Source organism: Oncorhynchus masou, chromosome 6 (assembly GCF_036934945.1).
Source record: "Oncorhynchus masou masou isolate Uvic2021 chromosome 6, UVic_Omas_1.1, whole genome shotgun sequence".
Taxonomy (NCBI): Eukaryota; Metazoa; Chordata; class Actinopteri; order Salmoniformes; family Salmonidae; genus Oncorhynchus; species Oncorhynchus masou.
This window is the reverse complement of record NC_088217.1, coordinates 66,557,081-66,579,511: the sequence shown is the minus strand read 5'-3', so window position 1 is coordinate 66,579,511 and position 22,431 is coordinate 66,557,081. Positions and strand designations below refer to the sequence as shown.

General features: G+C 41.7%; 1 protein-coding gene across 1 annotated transcript in view; it reads left to right on the top strand.

Moving 5' to 3' along the window:
• Window positions 1-22,431, top strand: part of LOC135542457 (muscleblind-like protein 2a) — a 63,343-nt gene that overhangs the window by 7,064 nt on the left and 33,848 nt on the right. Inside the window, 1 exon segment of the mRNA XM_064969417.1 lies at window positions 8,577-9,467. Coding sequence (XP_064825489.1) covers window positions 9,294-9,467 — 174 coding nt within the window. The 5' untranslated portion in view covers window positions 8,577-9,293.

The following is a 22,431-nucleotide window of genomic DNA, read 5'->3' as shown; positions in this document are numbered from 1 at the left end:
GCGTTCTCCAGTCCCCACAAATCTTTGGCCTGCTCTTAGGTCTCCTTTCCTGGCTGGTTAGGCTAGCTGCTCTTTGGTAAAACATTGCATTTTTACTGGATGGCATGGCTTTGCCTGCCTCTATTCAGGCAACAGAGTGATTAACTACAGTTTTTAAAGGTTGCCTGTCATTTCAGTGTACTGAGTGGGATATTTTTTTGTTTTGTTGCATATGTCATTTTTTATTTTGTAGTGGAAAGCCAAAAAAAAGCTTGACTGTTGAGCACTGTGCACATCAATCTGTCCTGAAAGCATCAAGAGAGAGAGCTGGGCGGGGGCATACAGGACTAATCTGTGCAGGTCACAACAAGGGTGTCGCATGGCCCTACCTATCTGGGCACCATCTGTCCCTCCACTCGTTCTCATCAGCACTCTTTCCTGGAGGTGTGTCTGCTAGGCTAGCCTCAATGTATTGATACCCCTTGAATTATTCCACATTTTGTTGTGTTAGCCTGAATTCAAAATTGATTAAATATTTGTTTTTGTCTTTCACCCCATAATGACAGTAAAAACATGTTTTTAGAAATGTTCGCACATTTATTGAAAATTAAATACATAAATATCTAATTACAGCATTACTTTAGTGCCTTGTTGCAAACAGGTTATTATTATTCTGTCCAGGCTTCCTTCTTTTCACCCTGCCATTTAGGTTCGTTTTATGGAGTAGCTAAAATGTTGTTGCTCCATCCTCATTTCCCTCCTATCACAGCCATTAAACTCTGTTTTAAAGTCACCATTACATTAGCCTCATGATTTAAATCCTGAGCGGTTTCCTTCCTCTCTGGCCACTGAGTTAGGAAGGACACCTCTATCTTTGTAGTGACTGGGTGTATTGACACACCATCAAATTATAATTAATAACTTCACCATGCTCAAAAGGGATATTCAATGTCTGCTTTTACATTTTTTTCTTTACACATCTGCCAATGGGTGTTCCTCTTTGCAGGCTTTATCACATCCAGCCGGGATTGGGAGTCCCATAAGGCGGCGCACAATTGGCCCAGCGTCGTCATGGTTTGGCCGGGGTAGGCCGTTATAGTAAATACGAATTTGGTCTTGACTGACTTGCCTAGTTAAATGAAGGTTACATTTGCAAGGCATTCGAAAACCTTGGTCTTTGTGGTTGAATCTGTTTGAAATGCACTGCTCAACTGAGTGACCTTACAGATAATTGTATGTGGGGTACAGAGATGAGGTATTCATAAAATAATTTTTTGTAAACTCTCATTGCAGACAGTGAGTCCATGCAATGTTAAGCTAATGTTTACTCCTGAACTTATTTAGGCTTTCCATAACATATTGACTCAAGACGTTTTCAACTTTTCATTTGAATTCATTTGTAAATATTTTTAAAAAACAAATTACAATTTGACATTATGGGGTGTGTGTGTAGGCATAGTGACTAGAAATCAAAATGTTCATCTTTTTTAAGTTCAGGCTGAAAAAGTCAAGGGCTGTGAGTTTTCTGAAGGCATTGAATATGTAGCCTATATACTGTACATGGGCTAGCTTAGGCCAGGCTACAGTACAAACACAGGTTCAGTAATATGCTAGGGCTGAGCTATATCGTATGGCTGTATGAGCTCTCTCGCGCTCAAGTAACCTGATTTTTCAGGCCATTCTTCATGATATGTAGGCTACCAGGTATCTTAGCTGTGTTCTTTTGTATTTTCTGAGCCAGGAAGGATGTTAGAGTAGGCCAATAAGATGTTATACTGGTAATCTGATATTATAAATGCCTTTCTGCTTTTCTTATCTATCTCACCCTGATATGGGGTCATAACACAATTGAAAGAAGACACTGTGTTGCAATTTTGTTTGAATGTTTTAGCAAAATTCCATTACAATAAAAGCTTGAGAGCATTTTGCAACTTTGGCCCAGCTTATGCTGTAACCCAGGCAGTTATTCAAATAACACATCGATTTGTGGGGATTGCTGATGCCGGGAAATTGAGAAATACTTGGCTTCTGAACGATGATGATGATTCAGCCTGTCATGATTTAGGAGCAAAAAAATGTTTTCTGAGCCAATTAAACGTAGAAAAAAATATATAAACAATTGGTGATTAAATGCAGTACTGCATTACACAATCCCAACTTTTTAAGCATTAGTCGGGAAAATGCTAAACTGACCCAAGATCAGCATCATGGGGCAAATTCACCCTGCACCGTATTACATGTGGTTTTCTGCACTTTACTATTTATATTTTTGACAACTTTTACTTCACTCCATTCCTAAAGAAAATAATGTACTTTTTACTCCATACATTTTCCCTGACTACCAAAAGTACTCATTACATTTTGAATGCTCCTTAGCAGGACAGGAAATTGTCAATTTCATCCACTTATCAAGAGAACATCCCTGGTCATCCCTACTGCCTCTGCTGTAGCTGACTCACTAAACACAGATGCTTCATTTTGTAAATGGTATCTAAGTGTGCCCATGGCTATGCGTGAATTAAAAACACAAGAAAATGTCTCTACATCCAGTAGGAAGGAAGTTAAAGGTAATTTCATGGGCCAATGCTAACTAGTGTTAGCATAATGTATGGTACTGTATCTACTAGCATTCTAGCAGATACCATAGACGAGTTAGCAACTTCCTTCAAACTGCAGAGACATACAAATGGTATCCGCAAGTACATCTTACTCTTGGGAAGTAGATAAAGGGCTCCATTGCCAAAATCCTGAATTTCCCTGTTAGGTCTATTTGATTTTGAATTATACGGTGGCCTAGTATAGTATATTACAATGTAACACATACATTTGGCTCTGTACCAACCAGTAAAACAAACCCAAGTGAGGCTAAGTCATTCCGCTGCCAGGAACCGTATCCTTTAACTGTCTTGCACCCCTAATAAAATGAGACCATCTGTTTTTTTTTTTGGGGGGGGTTGGGCTGATGATTCTAAAAATAAGAAAGGTATTAATAGTGAAAGGTCACATCCGACATGGCTCTTACCTGGTTCTTTCATAGCGACTCACTTGTCCCCGGGGAGATGCTGTGGAATTAAATCCTGCCTTTGAGACTGCAGGCTTGGTGTCAGAGAGAGAATGCATCTCATTTCATATTTGCAGTGTGGTTCTAAAGTGGGCCAATTTCCAAGATAACAGGATGGTGTTTTACCACACACACTAGGGTTGGGCCGATATGTAACCCGATTCAGGAATCTAGGCATATGTCTCAAGACTTCACAGGAGAGCCATTTGAACATAATAAAAAAGTTTTTTGTATCGAAACATGTTTTTTGGCCGTATATGCCTTCCCCGAACATGTGGACTTTCATGCACCTTTAATAACAAACTTTTGTGCCATCTGTAAATATGAATAACGTTTTTAAATTAAGAGCCTGATTGGTTTGGCCAAAGAAAAAGTCAGGAACCTTCCCGCTAGCCATGATTGACTGAGATGAGTGGGCCGAGAGATGAGTTTCAGATTGTTCTGCGGTGTAGCATCTTGCCTATAAAATGATTTTTTTTTTCTAAAGATATAACTTTAGCTATGTAGAACTGCAAATATGTTGCTACTGCTCTCTGTAATACTGCTGCCCAGAATTTAGCAGGTTGAAATATCAAAGCAAACTCTGAACCAATTATATAATTTAGAGACCGGTCAAAGCATTAAACATTTATGGAAATTTAGCTAGCTAGCTTGCAGTTTCTAGCTAATTTGTCCTATTTATCTAGCTTGCTGTTGATTTATATCCCAGGACAAATTAGCTAGCAATCAATCAAATGTATTTATAAAGCCCTTCTTACATCACCTGATGTCACAAAATGCTGTATAGAAATCCAGCCTAAAACCCCAAACAGCAAGCAATGCAGGTGTAGAAGCACGGTGGCTAGGAAAAACTCCCTGGAAAGGCCAACACCTAGGAAGAAACCTTGAGAGGAACCAGGCTATGTGGTGTGGCCAGTCCTCTTCTGGCTGTGCCGGGTGGAGATTACAACAGAACATGGCCAAGATGTTCATAGATGACCAGCAGGGTCAAATAATAATCACATTGGTTGTCGAGGGTGCAACAAGTCAGCACCTCATGAGTAAATGTCAGTTGGCTTTTCATAGCTGATCATTCAGAGTATCTCTACCGCTCCTGCTGTCTCTAGAGACTTGAAAACGGCAGGTCTGGGACAGGTAGCACGTCCGGTGGACAGGTCGGGGTTCCATAGCTGCAGGCAGAACAGTTGAAACTGGAGCAGCAGCACGGCCAGGTGGACTGGGGACAGCAAGAAGTCATCAGGCCAGATGGTCCTAGGGCTCAGGTCCTCTGAGAGAGAGAATTAGAGAGTACATACTTAAATTCACACAGGACACACCGGATAAGACGGGAGAAATACTCCAGATATAACAGATTGACCCTAGACACATAAACTGCTGCAGCATAAATACTGGAGGATGAGACGGGAGGGGTCAAGAGACACTGTGGCCCTATCCGATGTTACATAGACAGCAAGGGTGGTTCGTTGCTCCACTGCCTTTCCGTTCACCTTCACACTCCTGAGTCAGACTACACTCAATCATATGACCTACTGAAGAGATGAGTCTTCAATAAAGACTTAAAGGTTGAGACCGAGTCTGTCTCTCTCACATGGGTAGGCAGACCATTCCATTAAAATGGAGCTCTAAACGTTGAGTTGTTATTGTACCTGAAATGCACAAGGTCCTCAACTCCGACAATTAATCCACACACAACAAAATAATTTCTAGTCATCTCTCCTCCTTCCAGGCTTTTTCTTCTTTATATAGCGATTGGCAACTAACTTTCAAAATAAGGTGAATTACCACAACCGACCTTAGTTCATCTTTCAATCACCCATGTGGGTATGACCAATGAGGAGTTGGCACGTGGGTATCTGCTTTTATAAACCAATGAGGAGATGGGAGAGGCAGGACTTGAACCCGTTCAGTGTCACAAATAGAACTGACTTCTATTTTATCGATTGGAAGCGTTGGCGCTCGTTGACGTTGGGTGGCGGGTGCAATGATTGAATAACATGTATGTGTCAATTAGTTTTGCAATGCTTGTGTGGTCAGCATGTACTTTTCATCCATATCGAGTGAAAAGTTTAGTAATTACAGCACTTTTTGTACATTATCTCCCCATTTTTAAGGGGATTAAAAGTATTGGGAAAAATTAATCTGTGTGTATTAAAGTAGTAAAAGTGTAGTACTTGGTCCCATGTTCCTAGCACGCAATGACTACATCAAGCTTGTGACTCTACCAATTGGTTGGATGCGTTTGCTGTTTGTTTTGGTTGTTATAGATTTATTTTCTGTCTAATAGAAATGAATGGTAAATATTGGAGTCATTTTGGAGTCACCTTTTAGTAAGAATATAATATGTTTCTAAACTAGATGAGAAAGTTACAGATGCACAAATATCATACCCCAAGCATTTTTTTGTGGGGGTGCGATATTTGTCTGACTTAATCCTGACTGAATCGTGAATAATGATTATCTGTAATCATGGTAGCATCCACATTAATGTAGAAGTGTTGAGAATCATTCTATTTTTGTTTCAATAAAAGTGACTCCAAAATGACACACTACATCATTTGCCATTCATTTCTAAATATTATTTCATGAGAAATGTGACTAATATTGTAAATTAGCCTGTAAAGTATGCCTATATGTTGGTTTTCAGGTCCAGAAATGGAGCATCATGGCTGATGATGGGTTAGGCCTACTTTAACTTGGCACCAGCAGCTTGTTGCATGGTTATAGTCATAGATATGGAAATGCAATGTTTTTTCTTAATTGTTATTATTCTAACTTTATATTGAAACAGACCTGAATGTGACGACTGCCCATGATATCGAACCAAGCGATCAAAGATAGAGCGCCTGTCTTACGGTAGGCTGCTGCCATGGCTTTTACTGTCTGGACTTGCTTTCTTTCATGACCACGAAAGCTACTTCCCCAAAGTTTTGACTATGATTTGCACAGGTCTATTTGTTTGTATGGAGTCTGACCAATGTCTCTTGTTCATTGTGGAGTGCAGTGTGCTCACTATGCTAGTGTTGTTGTACTTATTTTGCCCCATGCCTTTTGATTGGAGGGATCTGTGGTATATGAAACAGTGAAGGGAATTTTAAACAGCAGCTGCAGGTTTTTACAACCCTCCCTCGTTCGCCTGCCCCACCCCCACCCCCCTCTCCCAGTTATCACCAGAAAATATTTCCAGATGGGGATAACAGGCTCCCTGCGCGGTAGTTGGTTTGTAATGGGTTCAAAAAGCAAGCTAAAGGATAGACTATGTCCATTTTGTTTTTGATCTAGAGAGTCATCCCCCCCCCCACAACCCCAGTAGACGGAGGACAGTGCCTGAAAACAGATGCAGAGCGAGAGCCGCGAGACCTATATTCTCTCTCTATGAATTGAAAATCCACTGGTCACATCGATGATCCGCCGTCTAATTTGACTGGTCCTGTCTGGTGGGTGTTGAGGCGCTCTAGGTACCCGGGCAGTGGCGTAATCGTGTCTGGCACATGCATCTGTCTTGGTCTCTCGCTCTGCCTGTTGGATGGCTTCCCGGAATAATGCTGCGCTGCATGTTTTCTATTAGCTGGCGGCTCTCGTCACGGCATTACTCGACAGGGTGGATGGACCCCGGGGGCTTTAACCCTCCTGTCCCGCACTGGCTTAGTTTACTGCACTCTTGCTGTCTCATTGCACAGGGGTCGTTGACATTCTCTGCTCTGCTTTGTATTCAACACGCTTGGGGGTTGCGCCGGGCGAGTTGGCACACAATGACGTAAAGTAATGATTGGGAACTCAGACCAAGTGGCAGCTGAATAACCTCGCAACCGCCCTCTGTTGGCTTACACGACACTTCAAGCCAGCCTCCTCTTACCAAGCCCCACACACAAACAAGGGCACACACACACACACACACACACACACACACACACACACATACCACTAAAAACAGGGCGCCAGACGTCTCTATATCGATGCGTTTTTGACAGTCATATTATTCTCCTGGTTATTATGTGGCTAAACACTGCTATCCCATTTCTCAATGTTTGGCTTAGGCCCTACATTTCTAGGGCACGAACTTCAGTTTTGGGGGTAAAGTCCAGTGGTGTAAAGTACTACTTAAATATATATATATATATATATATATATATATTTAGGTATCTGCTTTACTTTACTATTTATATTTTTTACTACTTTTTCTTTATCTTCACTACATTTCTCAAGAAAACATTTCCCCTGACACCCAAAAGTACATGCTTCGCAGGACAGGAAAGGGTTCCAATTCACTCACTAAATAAATGATGTCTGCGTGTTTAACTTTTGATACTTAGTGATCTTTTTGCAATTAGCTTTACTTTTGATACTTAAGTATATTTAAAACCAAATACTTTAAGACTTTTACTCAAGCAGTATTTTTCTGGGTGACTTTTACTTGAGTCATTTTCTACAAGGTAACTTTTACTCAAGTATCACAATTGGGTACTTTTTCCACCGCTGGTAAAGTCTGCTAGAGCACTAACAACTGGGGTTAAAGTTAGAACAGGACAGAATAGGCCATGACATTGAGAGAACATTTTTCTTCTAGCTTAAGCTGGTTTCGATTTGGAGGGCTTGACGCAATTCCTGATAATGGATTAGAATGATATTGTTTCCACCGTAATAAACGTGATTATAATCTTATAATCGATAGGGTTTTTTATAGCTCAAAAAGGGGCTTAGGTGGTGGGCGTGGGAATGACCGTGATCGGCCTGTCTGCCAAGAAGTTCCTCATCTTGGCGGTGTATAGTAATGTTGGCTTTTTTAAGCAAATTTTCTACAGTTCTCCAAATTAGTCTGACGATTTTTTAAGATAGTTTCCTGCAATTCAATGCATTTTACCAGGGCTAATGCTGTGTTATTTTGCTTGCGTCTAATAACAAAATGTATAATATTGCTAAATTTATTGAATTTTTTTTCTAATTTCTACATAGCCTACTTTGTATGGTTTACATTTAACATTTACATTTAAGTCATTTAGCAGACGCTCTTATCCAGAGCGACTTACAAATTGGTGAATTCACCTTCTGACATCCAGTGGAACAGCCACTTTACAATAGTGCATCTAAATCATTTAAGGGGGGGGGGGTGAGAAGGATTACTTATCCTATCCTAGGTATTCCTTGAAGAGGTTACACACTGACAGAGGTTTACACTGACAGTGTTTTTCCATCCCAAAAAGGTAATGAAATAAAACATTGTTTAGCGGCCCACCCAAGTATCACAATGGCAGAAAAATCGCTGAATTCTTTTGCCAATGAATATGTATTGTTAAAGCACATTCACAGCTTCATCTTGTGAACAGTGGATTTATTGCTATTTTATTTATTTTTCTAGAGTTTTCTAATTGATTGTTCACTCTTGAAAGGAGTTTTGGGGAAATAATGCTGTCCCCAGCAATACGTTTCCAGTTTATGAAGCGTTTTAGCTTTAAATTAAAAAAGACTGTTGCATTAATGTTTCAGGCAGTTGTGTAGCTACTCTCTCTGAAAATAACCTCTCTCTCTCTCTCACACACAGATCGTCGACAGAAAGTGCCTTCGACATTCTTACTTGAGCTGCCTGCCTGCACGTCTCCTCCACCGAGCCTGCAACATTCCCTCCCTTCGCTGTGACAGAAGATAGCTCAACCTCAGCCCCTGCCCTACCAACTCATCTTTTTCAGGCTCCGTCGCTGCACCAGAGAAACCCAAGCAGACCGATTTAACTGCAGAGGTTGGTGGAACTGTCTGGCCACTCTGCCAAAACACAAGAGTGTTGACTGACTCATTCGGGCAAGTTTAGTCAATACCCAACCCAACGTCTACACCCACTTAATATTCTCGCCCAAGCAGTGCCATCACCCTCGAAATAGCACCAGTTTCAATTCTCTTCCCCCGCTACCCCTTCCTTTCCACTACCACCACATTCAGACGGTCCGTCAGTCCAGCCTGCCTCTGAGCATGCCCCCGTTGCCCTGTCAGTGGCCTGCACCTGGGACTAACTGATTGACGAGCGACATCTCTTGATTGGCAGCTTCTCTGATAGCCTCCATCTCCCAAGCAGGGACCACATCTGGGTTGCAAATCCACCAGCTCTGCTGCTCTGAAGTCCGCAAGGGCAAACGACTTTCATTGATCCACACACCTTTTTTTTTTTGTTGCTACACTTTTGGTTGTTTTTCTAGCACACTGAAGAGCCATTAGAGTATAGCCTCACCTTAAACAAGTGGCTAGCTTTACCCCATCCGGCATTGCTATGGCTTTAAATATTGCTTCGATGCGAGACACAAAATGGCTGACGCTGGAGGTGTGCCGGCAGTTCCAGAGGGGGACATGTTCGCGGAGTGATGAGGAATGCAAATTTGCACACCCACCCAAAAGCTGCCAGGTGGAGAACGGAAGGGTGATTGCCTGCTTTGACTCACTAAAGGTAAGGAATGCAGAGCAGAGATAAAGGCGAAGTATTTATTCTAAGGCACATGTGTCAAACAAGGCCCGCCGGCAGGATCAGGCCTGTGACACATTTCTATCCGGCCCATTCTGTGCACCAAAGGCAGAACATTGCCACACACACCTCCTCCCAGAGACCCCCACACACACACACACCTCCTCCCAGAGACCCACACACACACACCCAACCATGAGCCCGCCAGTGTGCTGTATCATATCATCACTAAACATTTGCAGCATCTCCAACTGTTCTCCTTAAGGGCACTGACTGATTTTAAGCGTGTTGTAGGAACCGGGTCATTGTTGTACCACAGACAATGTCATGTCATATTGGTTGTCAAAAAGTTATTAGATAAAGGATTCACGTGAGTATGATGAGTCAACAGTTTGATACGCTCCCAAAGTGCGCAGGGGAGGGAAAGGGCATGGACACATGCCACAGTCCTAGGCTACTAAAATGTTGCAGTCTGGCTTCAGTTTTTAAAGCTTGACAATGAATAAACAAAAAAAAAACTAAACCTGCAACAAAACACCATGCAAAGGATAAACATGTAGGCCTATTACAGCAACATACAGCTGCTTTCAACTTCCTGTGATCCATGCAGCACGAAAAATGTACAACCTAGGTACGTTTTTGTTATTTGCCGTTTTGAAATACTTTTAGGGTTGTAGCATATTATGCACCACTGCAAGCATAGCAGCAAAGGCTGGACAAATATGATTTATCTTTTGTTTAATGTTGAAACACTCAATACAGCATCCTATGTACGTTTTTAATGGACATTATAAAGGGGCATAATTCTTCAAGTAAAAGAATGGCCCAAAATTCTTTAAATACAAACGGGCTATGTCTGGCTTACGACTTTGTTGTTTTTTCAATATGGCCCTTACGGTGATTGAGTTTGACCCTACTATTCTAAGGGCTTCTGTGATATCGCTCTCCAAATCCTTTGCTCATTAAATTGGGACAGATTTACTGTATATTTAAATTGGGCACTACAGAGTGAAGACGCTTTAAGTTTGCTCTACAACCAGGTTTTGTTTCATAATGGCTTCACTTTTGCCCTGGTTTGAATAGATATGACGTGCTGTCGGCCTAATCATTGTTAAATAACTCCCTAGTTATAATAAGTTTAAAAGAGCTAGTTGAAGAAGGCTCAGAGCCAGATAAGGTAGGAAGCATATCGAAGCAAATTAGCTTGGCCTATTACATAACAATTTTGTAATATGAGGGGACTCAATCTGGAGCAGGTTATGTGTGAACTGCATTTCGCCGTAGATCATTCATACCACAGTATCATGTAAGTACACCTGAATTTTTAACATTTTGCCGTTCCGATGGTAGGAGGCACACGAATTAGAGTGTGTGTCAGTTCTCCACGCAATGCGAGAGTCAAGACGAGCTTCACCTATTGAGCGAAAGGTCTTCTGTCGTGATCTCTGCCGCCAGTTGTGGGGTGGGTTTTTAATACGTTTAGCCCTGTTACCATTCCACGTCCATCCTTTTATACTAGTGACCCAACGTCTGACCGGTGTAGAGGTGTCCGATGGTTCTATTTCTAGACTGTGTCAGCTTGACACATAAAACGAGATGTTGATTAAGGTGAATGTTTTTCTTTATTTGGCTTATGCAAGCAGTTGTTGCAATAGCATAAAACCTACAATAGTATGGTGCATGGTCACACTTTTATTTGGATAGTCCCATATAGATGTACAGATAGTGTGTTTATCGTATGACTATCTGTAGATAAGCAAATACTTGCAACGGTTACGGAAGGGTTAGGGTTGGTGGATAGTTAGTTGAAATGTTGTTGCTACTCATTGAACATCTACTTGGGACTATCCAGATAGTGTTACCTGGCACATTCAAGGATTTATCCTTTATATTTATTTATCCAGGTTTTTTTTTCTGCACTGTGTAAACATTTTGTTTAAGTCATTGAAAAGACCTAGGCCGATACTGGAATCATGCTGCCTCGTAATTCAACAATGAATCAATAAAAAATCAAATGCAGATAAAACCCTGAACTTTCAAGATGAAAGAACCGGACAAAAACATGCTAAGACCCTCGTATTAAAAGCAGGTCCCCTTACATAACATTACACAGCGAACTACTGCAGTGAGGATGGGGGAGTGCAGGCTCCCTTATATGTAAGACAGTGGTAGCAGTAGCTGCGATTAAACCTTGGAAACCTACCCAGTGACAATGATGAATGAGCAGAGAAATTGGAGCAGGTATCTTGCCGAACAATAGTCATACGTCACAATGCCTTAGCTTTTTAGATGAAAGTGTGAGCTATTGCAGCAATTTTAAAGGGACCTCGACCAGAAGGTTATGCAGTGTTTATAACATGGTCTTCAAGGTCATGCTTTGGGTCAAAGGCAAAAGTTTGAGTTTCACACAAGAGTGAGATGTGCTTTTTACATGATACCAATACTGAGAATTCACTGGGGGGTCTGCTATTTTTCTGGTGTTGTTCCCACTGTCGCTGACCCTATAAAAGTATGAGTTACGATCAATGCACATTCTACATGATACAACATCTCTGTCCAGCATGATTTATGGCCAAAATACTACAAATTTTTAATTTGCAAATTGTGAATGTCATCATCTGTAATGATCATCACATCTTTGGCATGTGTGGAATTCTGCCTGCTTCAGTTCAGAACCAAACCCAGTAACCACTCTATAACTACATGAGTCTTGGCAGCTCTACATCATTTGAAGCAACTCGCTGTTGAAAATGGCGCTTCATTTATGGGGCCATCAGCTGTTTTCTTGGCAACCCCCTTGGTATTTGTAAAGCCCCTTTGAGTTATTGCAGAGCAATCGGCCAATTGACTGGCGGTCTATTACAGCTGCCCGGCTCCGTCAAACCCTGCAACAGCTTAATGGGTGTACAGCTGACTTTAATTGGGATCGATTTGTAATCGTGCCGCGAAAGGACCTGACGTCCGTCTCCGGGTGTTCGCCTACGTTCTGTCGAGATGCAAGCTACATTGAAACGTTTGATTTCTCACTGACATTTTAAATGTGGTGTTATTGTTCATATGAAGTGTAAAACAGATACTGGATTTCTTTTAGCTAAATATATACTTCTGTGTATTGATTTTTAGAAAGGCAATGATGGTTAGGTACACATTGGAGCAAGGACAGTCCTTTTTCGCGAATACGCTCCGCATCGATTTATATGCAATGCAGGACACGCTAGATAAACTAGTAATATCATCAACCATGTGTAGTTAACTGGTGATTATGATTGATTGATTTTTATAAGATAAGTTTAATGCTAGCTAGCAACTTACCTTGGCTTACTGCATTTGCGTAACAGGCAGGCTCCTCGTGGAGTGCAATGAGAGGCAGGTGGTTAGAGCGTTGGACTAGTTAACTGTAAGGTTGTCAGCTTGGGGATTCAATCTTGCAAGGTAAAAATCTGTCGTTCTGCCCCTGAACAAGGCAGTTAACCCACCGTTCCTAGGCCGTCATGGAAAATAAGGTGTTCTTAACTGACTTGCCCAGTTAAATAAAGATTACATTTTTATTTTTATCGGCCAAATTGGTGTCCAAAAATAGCTTCTTTTTTTGTTGTTTTTTTTCCGATTATGAAAACTTGAAATCGGTCTTAATTAATCGGTCGACCTCTTCAAAGGACAGAAGGTATCTATGAAAACAACATAAATACCAGAGTCATGTGATTGTGTCGTAATGGCTGTGAGTGAATAGCCTGTTGTTGAGTGCCACCTGTTACTGACACGTCTCGGGGTCTAACAGTTTACCAAACCCACCTTTTCGGTAAATATTGCAGTTTTGGTTTTGGGGTCATGTTTCGGTACAGCGGGAAAATGAAATGCCAACCGTTACTGTAGTTAATTTGAGTTTATTTAAGAAAATACAAAGTGTTGCTATTCCTGATTCCATTTATGATCATGAGTCATATAATGCCTGATGGGAGCACCGTCAGGAATACCAACACTTTGGATATTCTTAAATGAAAACACACGATTACTGAACAACATGAATATAAAGTGCAATATGTGTGTGAAATCAATATGTTAACATGGCTCAGACATTGTATAGGCCTATGCTATAATATGCGCTTTTGTGACTCATAAAGGGGGCGTGTCTGTAGCGCAGTAATTTACATTTCCCACTCTGGGGTAATGTGATGGACTTTCACTGTTAAGACCTGGAGGTCCATCCATCTGTAGTAAGCTCAATACAGGGTGCATTGGCCAATTCATTGACAACTTTGGCTTTAGCTTCCTTATAGTGGTGGGTAGGCTACTACCTTTTTACTGAAATGGATGCGAGAGGGCGAAGTTCGTAAGGTGGCTTGAGCACTTTTACGAGGTGCTGAAATTCCCTATTCTTCTCAACCACTGAGAATGGGTGCTTATCCGTGGATATAAACATACCTAACACTCATAACGTCTTTGTCCCGGTCAGAATCCACTGCTTGAATGCAGTGTGGAGACGAAGTTGAGGTGTTTTTGTGGGAGTTTCCGTCTTGCTCCGGTGGTAGGAACACTGGGGTGATTGCAGTGTGCATGTGTCAACATGTTTGAGGTTTTGGCAGCTGCGTAGGCCATTCTCGTTGAGCAGTGGCAATATACTATTTTTATCCATCACCGTTGTAATCTACTGGAGAGCCAAATGTTCCCAAACTGGAGATTCAAACATTAATGGAATCCTCCTGCTTTATCGACCCCACCACTCTTCATCATACAGAACTAGTTCCCAGCTGCGCAAAATAAAAGGACAGTTTGAAATGCGCCAATTAAGATAAGAATTTTGATTACAACAGCTCTAGTTGTTGTAATGGAATAGGCAGAAATGTTGTTGTTTTTTTCAGCTCAGATTTACTCAAGGCACACAACACAACGTAGGCATAGCAATGTTGTACAATCCAGCTCTTCAAGACTTACCCAGAAAGACTCAGTTGTAATCGCTGCCAAAGATGCTTCTACAAAGTATTGACTCGGTGCTGTGAACTTAGAGAAATCTAATGTACATATGTCATTTTCAATACATTTGCTAACATCTCTAAAAACCATGTTTTCACTTTGTCATTATGGGATATTGTATATAGATGGGTGAGAATTTTGGGGTTTAACCAATTTGAATTCAGGCTGTAACACAACAAAATGTGGAATAAGTCAAGGGGTATGAATACCAAGAAGGGATTCCTCAGAATGAAAACGAGGGGACAAATTGAATAAGTGTCTCACAGTAGGGGTGCTGATCTAGGATCAGGTCCCCCCCCTATCCATATAATCTTATTCATTGGGATTTAATGGTCAAAACTGCGCTTGATTCTTACAGCGCCAGCAGAATGCTGTTGTGAGGTGTTGTATTATTCCTCCCTCGCCTCCATGTCTGTTATCTTCACCATCAGCGCTACTTCTCGGTGACCACCACCACGCCTGACTTGAGTGTTTACAACCAACCTGTTTTCCAACGCTGCCTCAGCCTATCAGATTTCAGAGTTTTCAAACAGAAACGGTTGGCTACACTAGTAGTAATTTTTGTTTCATGTTTTGTGTTTTCCTCTTGTCAAATAAACATTGGTTGAGTCTCAAATGGCACCCTATTGACTACATAGTGCACTATATAGGGTGCCATTTGGGACACAGGCATAGTCCCTCGGTGTGAACATCCCCTTGTTTTCTCTCCTCTGTAAGGACATTATGAAATGTGAAAATGGTAGTGTTTGTAAACAAATGGATTTGTGGGGAAGAGGAGGTATGAGAGTGCACTGGCTGGAAGGTTTACGGTGCACACAGCATGTATAGTCAGGCAGGAAGCCTGGTGCTGGATTTAAACCAATTGTCAAAGATTTTGACTAAAATTCAACCAAAAACTTCCCCGGACGTCTTTGAGCTCTGTGCAGCAGCCGCTCCCTCATGCTTCAGTACATGATCTACATGGATATGGAAACATGGATATAGCTTAACATACTTTTTGAATTTAGATCTCAGATCTTGAATTTAGCTCAAAATCCTACCTCGCCTATTTGCTACGTTTGTGTCCGAGGAAGGAATGCTTCACTTAGTCTTCACCTTGACATCTCAGGTGGATATAAGCTTGCAAACTTTTTAGGGAGTGGGTGTTTGGGGGGGACTTGCATTCCTCAGGGTAATTCCCTAAACTGGGCCACACCCTCGCCAGAGCAAACACGCATGGACCGGGGAATGTGTGCCGCGCAGCAGGCAGCAAAGCATAGTAAAGCTAGTGATCCCCCGGGGTCATTCACAGCAACAAAGAAGCGCTGGCTGCTGACCTGAGCTTTAACGGTAGGGCTAGCGATACCGGTGGGGACGAGGCCAGGCTTTGATGATCCCAGCAGGCAGCAGCCCCCTCTTAAAAGCGGCCTCTCGGCTTGCCCTCCACACCGTAAACACTCCAGACTTAATTTGGTCCCTGTGACGTCACTCTTTCCTGCTACCATCTTGTGACCCCAGACCGACAGTCAGACAGTTGATAGGACGAGGCGAGGGTCTAGCTGTTGCAGATGGTTGCTGCAGCGGATATGAGGCCAGTGTTTCCCTCTTAAATGGGCCAATGCTCTGACCCGCGTGTGTGTGTGTGTGTGTGTGTGCCCGCGCCTGCCTGCCTGCTATGGCCTGCTAGTCTCCACAGTGGAGTATAGCGCAGTGCGGGACCAGTGACGGTCTCTGTGGGCTGGAAACCACAGTCCTGGAATGGACTTCCTAAACATAAATTACGCTGTGAGAATAGGCCAGACCACTGGCATAGCACAGCCCCAGCTCTGACCTCTGCAGAACTGGTCTAGGCCGCTGAAGCATTGGCTGCTTTACTCTGTTATTGGGAACTGAAGCGTAGCCATTTTGTATTGATTTCTTCCCCCACATGATCTCATCCAAAGATTCAGCACAGGGTGTTAGTGGCCCAGTATTACAAGTAAGCCAATAATGGGAGACTGAGAGCATTAAAAAAATCTGTCTGTAGGACAGAGGCTTCACCAAGTCCCCCCTCACTGGCTCTAAATCATTCTCTCTCTCGCTCTCTCAATAAAACAAGATGCTCTCTGAGAAATGCTTTCTCCTTGAATAATTTCTTCTGCAGAATGTATCTCTCTACAGTATCTCTCACACTTGTTAATTGCACCATCCATCCGCTGTGGTAAGCAGGCACTGCAGCAGACCAAGGGGAGATCCAGTGAGTGCAATGCAGGCAAGCAGGCCGGAAACTAGCTACACGCTTGGCCTTTGTGCCAGAGTCGAGAAGCAGGTGCGATGTTCAATAAAACAACAAACATGAAACAAGACATAATAGTGGTGTCTACGCATAAACACAGGAACAATACTGACTGAGGAAAGACCCAAAGGGAGCCCATCAGGAAGGTAATGGAGTCCAGGTGACTCATAATGATGTGCACGTAATGATTGATGTCATGTGTGCGTAATGATGGCTCCCAGGACCGGTCCTGGGAATTCACCGGTGGTAAATTCAATTGATTGGACATGATTTGGAAAAGCACACACCTGTCTATGTAAGGTCCCACAGTTAACAGTGGATATCAGAGTAAAAAAAAAAGAAGCCATGAGGTCGACGCAATTGTCCGTAGAGCTCTGAGACAGAATTGTGTCGGTACAGATCTGGGGACGGGTACCAAAGAATGTCTGCAGCATTGAAGGTCCCCAAGAACACAGTGGACTCCATCATTCTTAATTGGAAGAAGTTTGGAACCTCCTAGAGCTGGCGAGAAGGGTTTTGGTCAGGGAGGTGGCCAAGAACCCGATAGTCGCTCTGACAAAGCTCCAGAGTTCCTCTGTGGAGATGGTTGTCCTTCTGGAAGATTCGCCCAACTCTGCAGCAATCCACCAATCAGGCCTTTATGGTAGAGTGGCCAGATGGAAGCCACTCCTCAGTAAAGGGCACATGACAGCCTGCTTGGAAGATTCTCTGGTCTGATGAAATCAAGATTGAACTCTTTGGCCTGAACGTCAAGTGTCACATCTGGAGGAACGTCAAGTGTCACATCTGGAGGAACGTCAAGTGTCACATCTGGAGGAACGTCAAGTGTCACGTCTGGAGGAACGTCAAGTGTCACGTCTGGAGGAACGTCAAGTGTCACGTCTGGAGGAACGTCAAGTGTCACGTCTGGAGGAACGTCAAGTGTCACGTCTGGAGGAAACTTAGCACCATGCCTACGGTGAAGGTGGTGGTGGCAGCATCATGCTGTGGAATGTTTTTTTTTTTTTTAGGCAGGGACTGGGAGACTAGCCAGGATCGTGGGAAAGATGAACGGAGCAAAGTACAGAGATCCTTGATGAAAAGGATGATTCACCTTCCAACAGGACAACAACCCTTAGCACACAGCCAAGACAACGCAGGTAGTGGCTTCGGGACAGAAACAAGCTTTTTGCTGCACCTGTGAGATCATCTGCCAATCTTTGTACGTGACCAAGGAACTTTTTTTTTATTTTTTTATTTTTTTAGTACACAAAAAAACGTGGACCACTTGGCTCGTAAGCACCACTTTCAAAACTACTGGCTGAAATTATGCAAAAGTTTGAGAGTGCATCTTTAAGCTTGCATTCAATTTCCCCTTGATGTTGCACACAACAAGCTTCCATCCCCCCTGTCACAAGGGGAGTAATGGCTGATTTTAAGATACACATTTAACATTTACATTTAAGTCATTTGGCAGACGCTCTTATCCAGAGCGACTTACAAATTGGTGAATTCACCTTATACACGTCAACCCTGTCCCTTTTTACATTCACTTTTATAGTATTTTATTTATTTATTTAACCTCTTGATGTGAAAACATTAGTTATGAAGTTGAATATGTGCTCTTTATTACACAACTTTAAAATTAGGTGAAATAAATAGTATTTTATTTGTACAAGGACCTACACTCCACCTAGGTACTTTGTTTTCCTTGTTGTGTTTTGTGAGCCTTGGGATCTGGTGATACAGAATGTAACCACTCTGGGAGCAGCTCGGAGACAGGCAGCCACAGCTGTCTTCAGAGGGGACGGAGTCCCTTTAATGAGCCACAGGTCTCCTTTTAATTGGCCTTAAAAAATGTAATGTGAGGCACAACCACCACCAACTAATTTGACTGGTAAGCTTTTAGGGCAATGCAGAATGGGTGCCAATTGGGATGGAGCGAGCCTTGGCAGCCAATAGTGGCCGCTAGATCTGCACTATTGTCTCGGATTGATGTAAAACACTTGTGTGTCCCGTAGCCCGGCTCATACGTAAAGTGTCCTCCATTCAGGATGAAAAAGCATAATTTTCCTACTTAACTAGCTGTGCTTTACTAATGGTCACCCACCAAAAATGGAAAATATGTGTACTGTCCTAAAAGAACACAATTTTCCACCCACCTTTTTCGGTTTAAAAAAATACAACTTTCCCGGAGGGAGAAACGCTTTTAGTGTAAACTAAAAACACAAAGTATGTAGAAAAAGTAATTATCTAATTCAGTCAAAAACTATTCATTTAGCACTATGGATTTTATTATGTTTGAGCAAAATACACAGCAATGGCAAAATACATGGAATTGCATGAATTTCTTTAAAATGGTAACATGTTCTTTCACGTGTAGAATTTTCTTGACAATTCAGCCACGCTGACAAGTCGACCGCGCCCATTGCCTCACCCCCTGCCACGCCCACCACCTAAGCCTCTTTTTGATCCAAACAAAACACTATGTTCAATCATGGCTTTATATAGCAGGCCAGTATCCCAAGAGTCCTTGAGTGACTTAGTGTATGAATGTAGACTTAGTGGACGTACCAGTATGACTCATCTTTAGGAGACAAGCTATCAACTGAAAGCCCATTTGATATAAGAGCTGCTATGAGGTCTTTGCGGTTTACCAAAAGAGGCTAGGTTTGCATCCCAATTGGCACCCTATTCTCTATTTTGTGTATTACTTTTGACCATTTGGGAAGTAGCCAAGTTTTTCTCAACTCTACGATGTACATCACATCAATGGAGTTGAGCGGAGACGACTGTGGGCAGACTGAACCTCTGACTACATCGAGTCACTGTCTGTCGACACAAGTAAAAATGTAAATTCTTAAACCCTTACTCTGTACCTGTTTGTCCTCTGTTGCTGCGTGCCTTTCATTGTTTTCTGAAATGCATACTTTAAATTAAACTTTCGTCAAATACAACCACTGACTGTTTCCTCGTATCGACTGATAGGAACTTGATGTTGTCGGAGGTACATTCCGTCCAGTCGTCGCAACCCAACTCCACTGAGATGTACAGTATTTGCAGAAAGTATTCATACCCCTTGACTTCTTTCCCAATGTTGTTTTACAGCCGGAATTTAAAATGGATTACATTTAAATTTTTGTGTCACTGGCCTACACACAATACCCCATAATGTCAAAGTGGAATTATGTTTTTAGAGTGTTTTACAAAATGAATTAAAAATGTTTGCTTAACAAGTCACATAAGTTGCATGGACTCTGTGCAATTATAGTGTTTCAAGTTATTTTGAATTACTTTCGTCTCCGTACCCCACACATTCTATTATCTGTAAGGTCGAGCAGGGAATTTCAAACACCGATCCAACCGCAGAGACCAGGGAGGTTTTCCAATGCCTTATAAACAAGGGCACCTATTGCTAGATGGGTAAAAAAAATGTAGAAGCAGACTATCAGAATATCCCTTTGGGAATGGTGACGTAACCTAACCTAAATGAGAGAGTGAAAAGAATGACTTCTGTATAGAATATAAATATTCCAAAACGTGCATCCTGTTTGCAATAAGGCGCTAAAGTAAAACAACTAAATATTTGGCAAAAAAATTAACTTTGTCATGAATACAATGCATTATGTTTGAGGCAAACACATCACTGAGTACCACTCTCCATATTTTCAAGCATAGTGGTGGCTATATCATGTTATGGGTATACTTGTCATCAACAAGGACTAGGATGTTTAGGATAAAAAGAAACCGACTAGAGCTAAGCACAGGGAAAATCCTAGAGAAAATCCTGGTTCAGTCTGCTTTCCAACACACTTGGAGACAAATTCACTATTTCAATAGGACAATAACCTCAAACACAAGGCCAAATATACACTGGAGTTGCTTACCAAGACGACATTGAATGTTCCTGAGCGGCCAAGTTACAGTTTTTGACTTAAAGCATCTTGGAAATCTATGGCAATCCTTGAAAATGGCTGTCTAACAATGATGAACTTGAAGAATAACAAAAATTGACAAATATTTTACAATCCAGGTGTGGAAAGCTTTTAGAGACTTACCCAGAAAGACTCACAGCCGTAATCCCTGCCAAAGGTGATTGTAACATTTATTTACTCAGGGGGTTGAGAATTTACTTAATGAAGATATATTAGTGTTATTTTCTATATATTTATTTTTACAAATGTCAATTTTTCTTCCACTTTAACATTATAGTATTTTGTGTAATTCGTTGACAAATTCATTCCATTTTAATCCCACCTTGTAACACAATGTATAAAAAATGTATAAAAAGTCAAGGGGTGTGAATACTTTCTGAAGGAACTGTGCATATAGTGGAGTTGAAAAACCCAGCTATTTGGAATGCAGACTAAAGCTGTGCTGACAGACAGCCTAATATGATACAGATGGGGAAGAGACCTAAGTAGATTACTTATCACTAGCCCAGTGAATGACTTGTCTGTATGGATAAGAGACTGAATGATTTCTTCTTTCACTTTCTGGGAATGTCGGGGGGAAGTGAGGCGGTCATCTTGGAGTGATTTAAGCCTTGAAGTGAAGCACTCTTTTGTTTTAGTGAGGTAGCCTTAAAGTCCCAGTGCAGTCAATAAATGGATTTCCCTGGGTTTTATATACGCTATTTCCACACTGAGTTTGGAATAATACTGTGCAAATTATGATAATGCCCTTTTTAATATAAGAGCTGTTTGAAAAGACCACCTGAAATTTCAGCCTGTTTTGGTGGGATGCAGTTTTGGCCTGACCAGTTTGGAACGCCATTTGGGTCTTTGCTTCTCAAAAAATATACACGTCAAATAACACTATTTGTCGTGTCAAATAAGCTTGTTGACCAATCAGGACCTGAATATGACTGCACGTCACATTATAAGGTAACCTGTTCCATTTTTTTAACATAGTTTTTATACATAGTGTAATCAATCACTCGTAGTTCATATGTCACAACGATTCATCGATACGTATGCTATGATGCGGGTAAACTTGTCTCGCCCACCTACTGTGCTGGTCATTAAAAAAAGCTAGCGAGCTCATGGGATGCCGACAATGTTCTTCCCCAAAAACATAGCAAAACGACATCTGTTTCAGTAGCTAGCTAGGTGTCATCACCTAAAATAACCCTAATGTATAAAACAGTTCTGATTTGATTAATGGTCAGACCCATCTATGTGAAGTTAGCCACAATAAGGATTACCCACAGTAGTGGACTTTGCAGTTAGCCTTCAAAATAGAGGTCTGTCATTGACAGTGATGCAAATGAATACAAATAGTAGAATTATGCCATAATTGAATAGATTGTGCTAAACGAGGTTGGCATGTTTTATATAAAATCAACAAAAGGCAATCATTTGTTAATTTGACAAATCTGTTGAAATCACACTTGATGTATTAGACTTTAGAATTGCATTGGGGGCTTATTTCGCTGTACCGCCTTACCTGTGGATTGTGGATCAATGACATGGGGTATCAGTCTACTCAGTGACACCCAGAGAACATTAGGGTCGTAGCTCTTATTGTGGGACTCTGAAACTATTGAATTGAGCCACATTTGTTGTCAACCCATGTGTATTGAACACTATTCCAGAGGAAAAAGATACTGCGTGTATGTTTTGGAGTCTGATAACTCTGAGGAGGACGTTGGGAAAAAAATATATTTGGTATTGAGTAGACTGATACCCCATTTCATTGATCCCCAATCTTTAGGTAAAGCTGTACAGTGCAATATGAATGTCA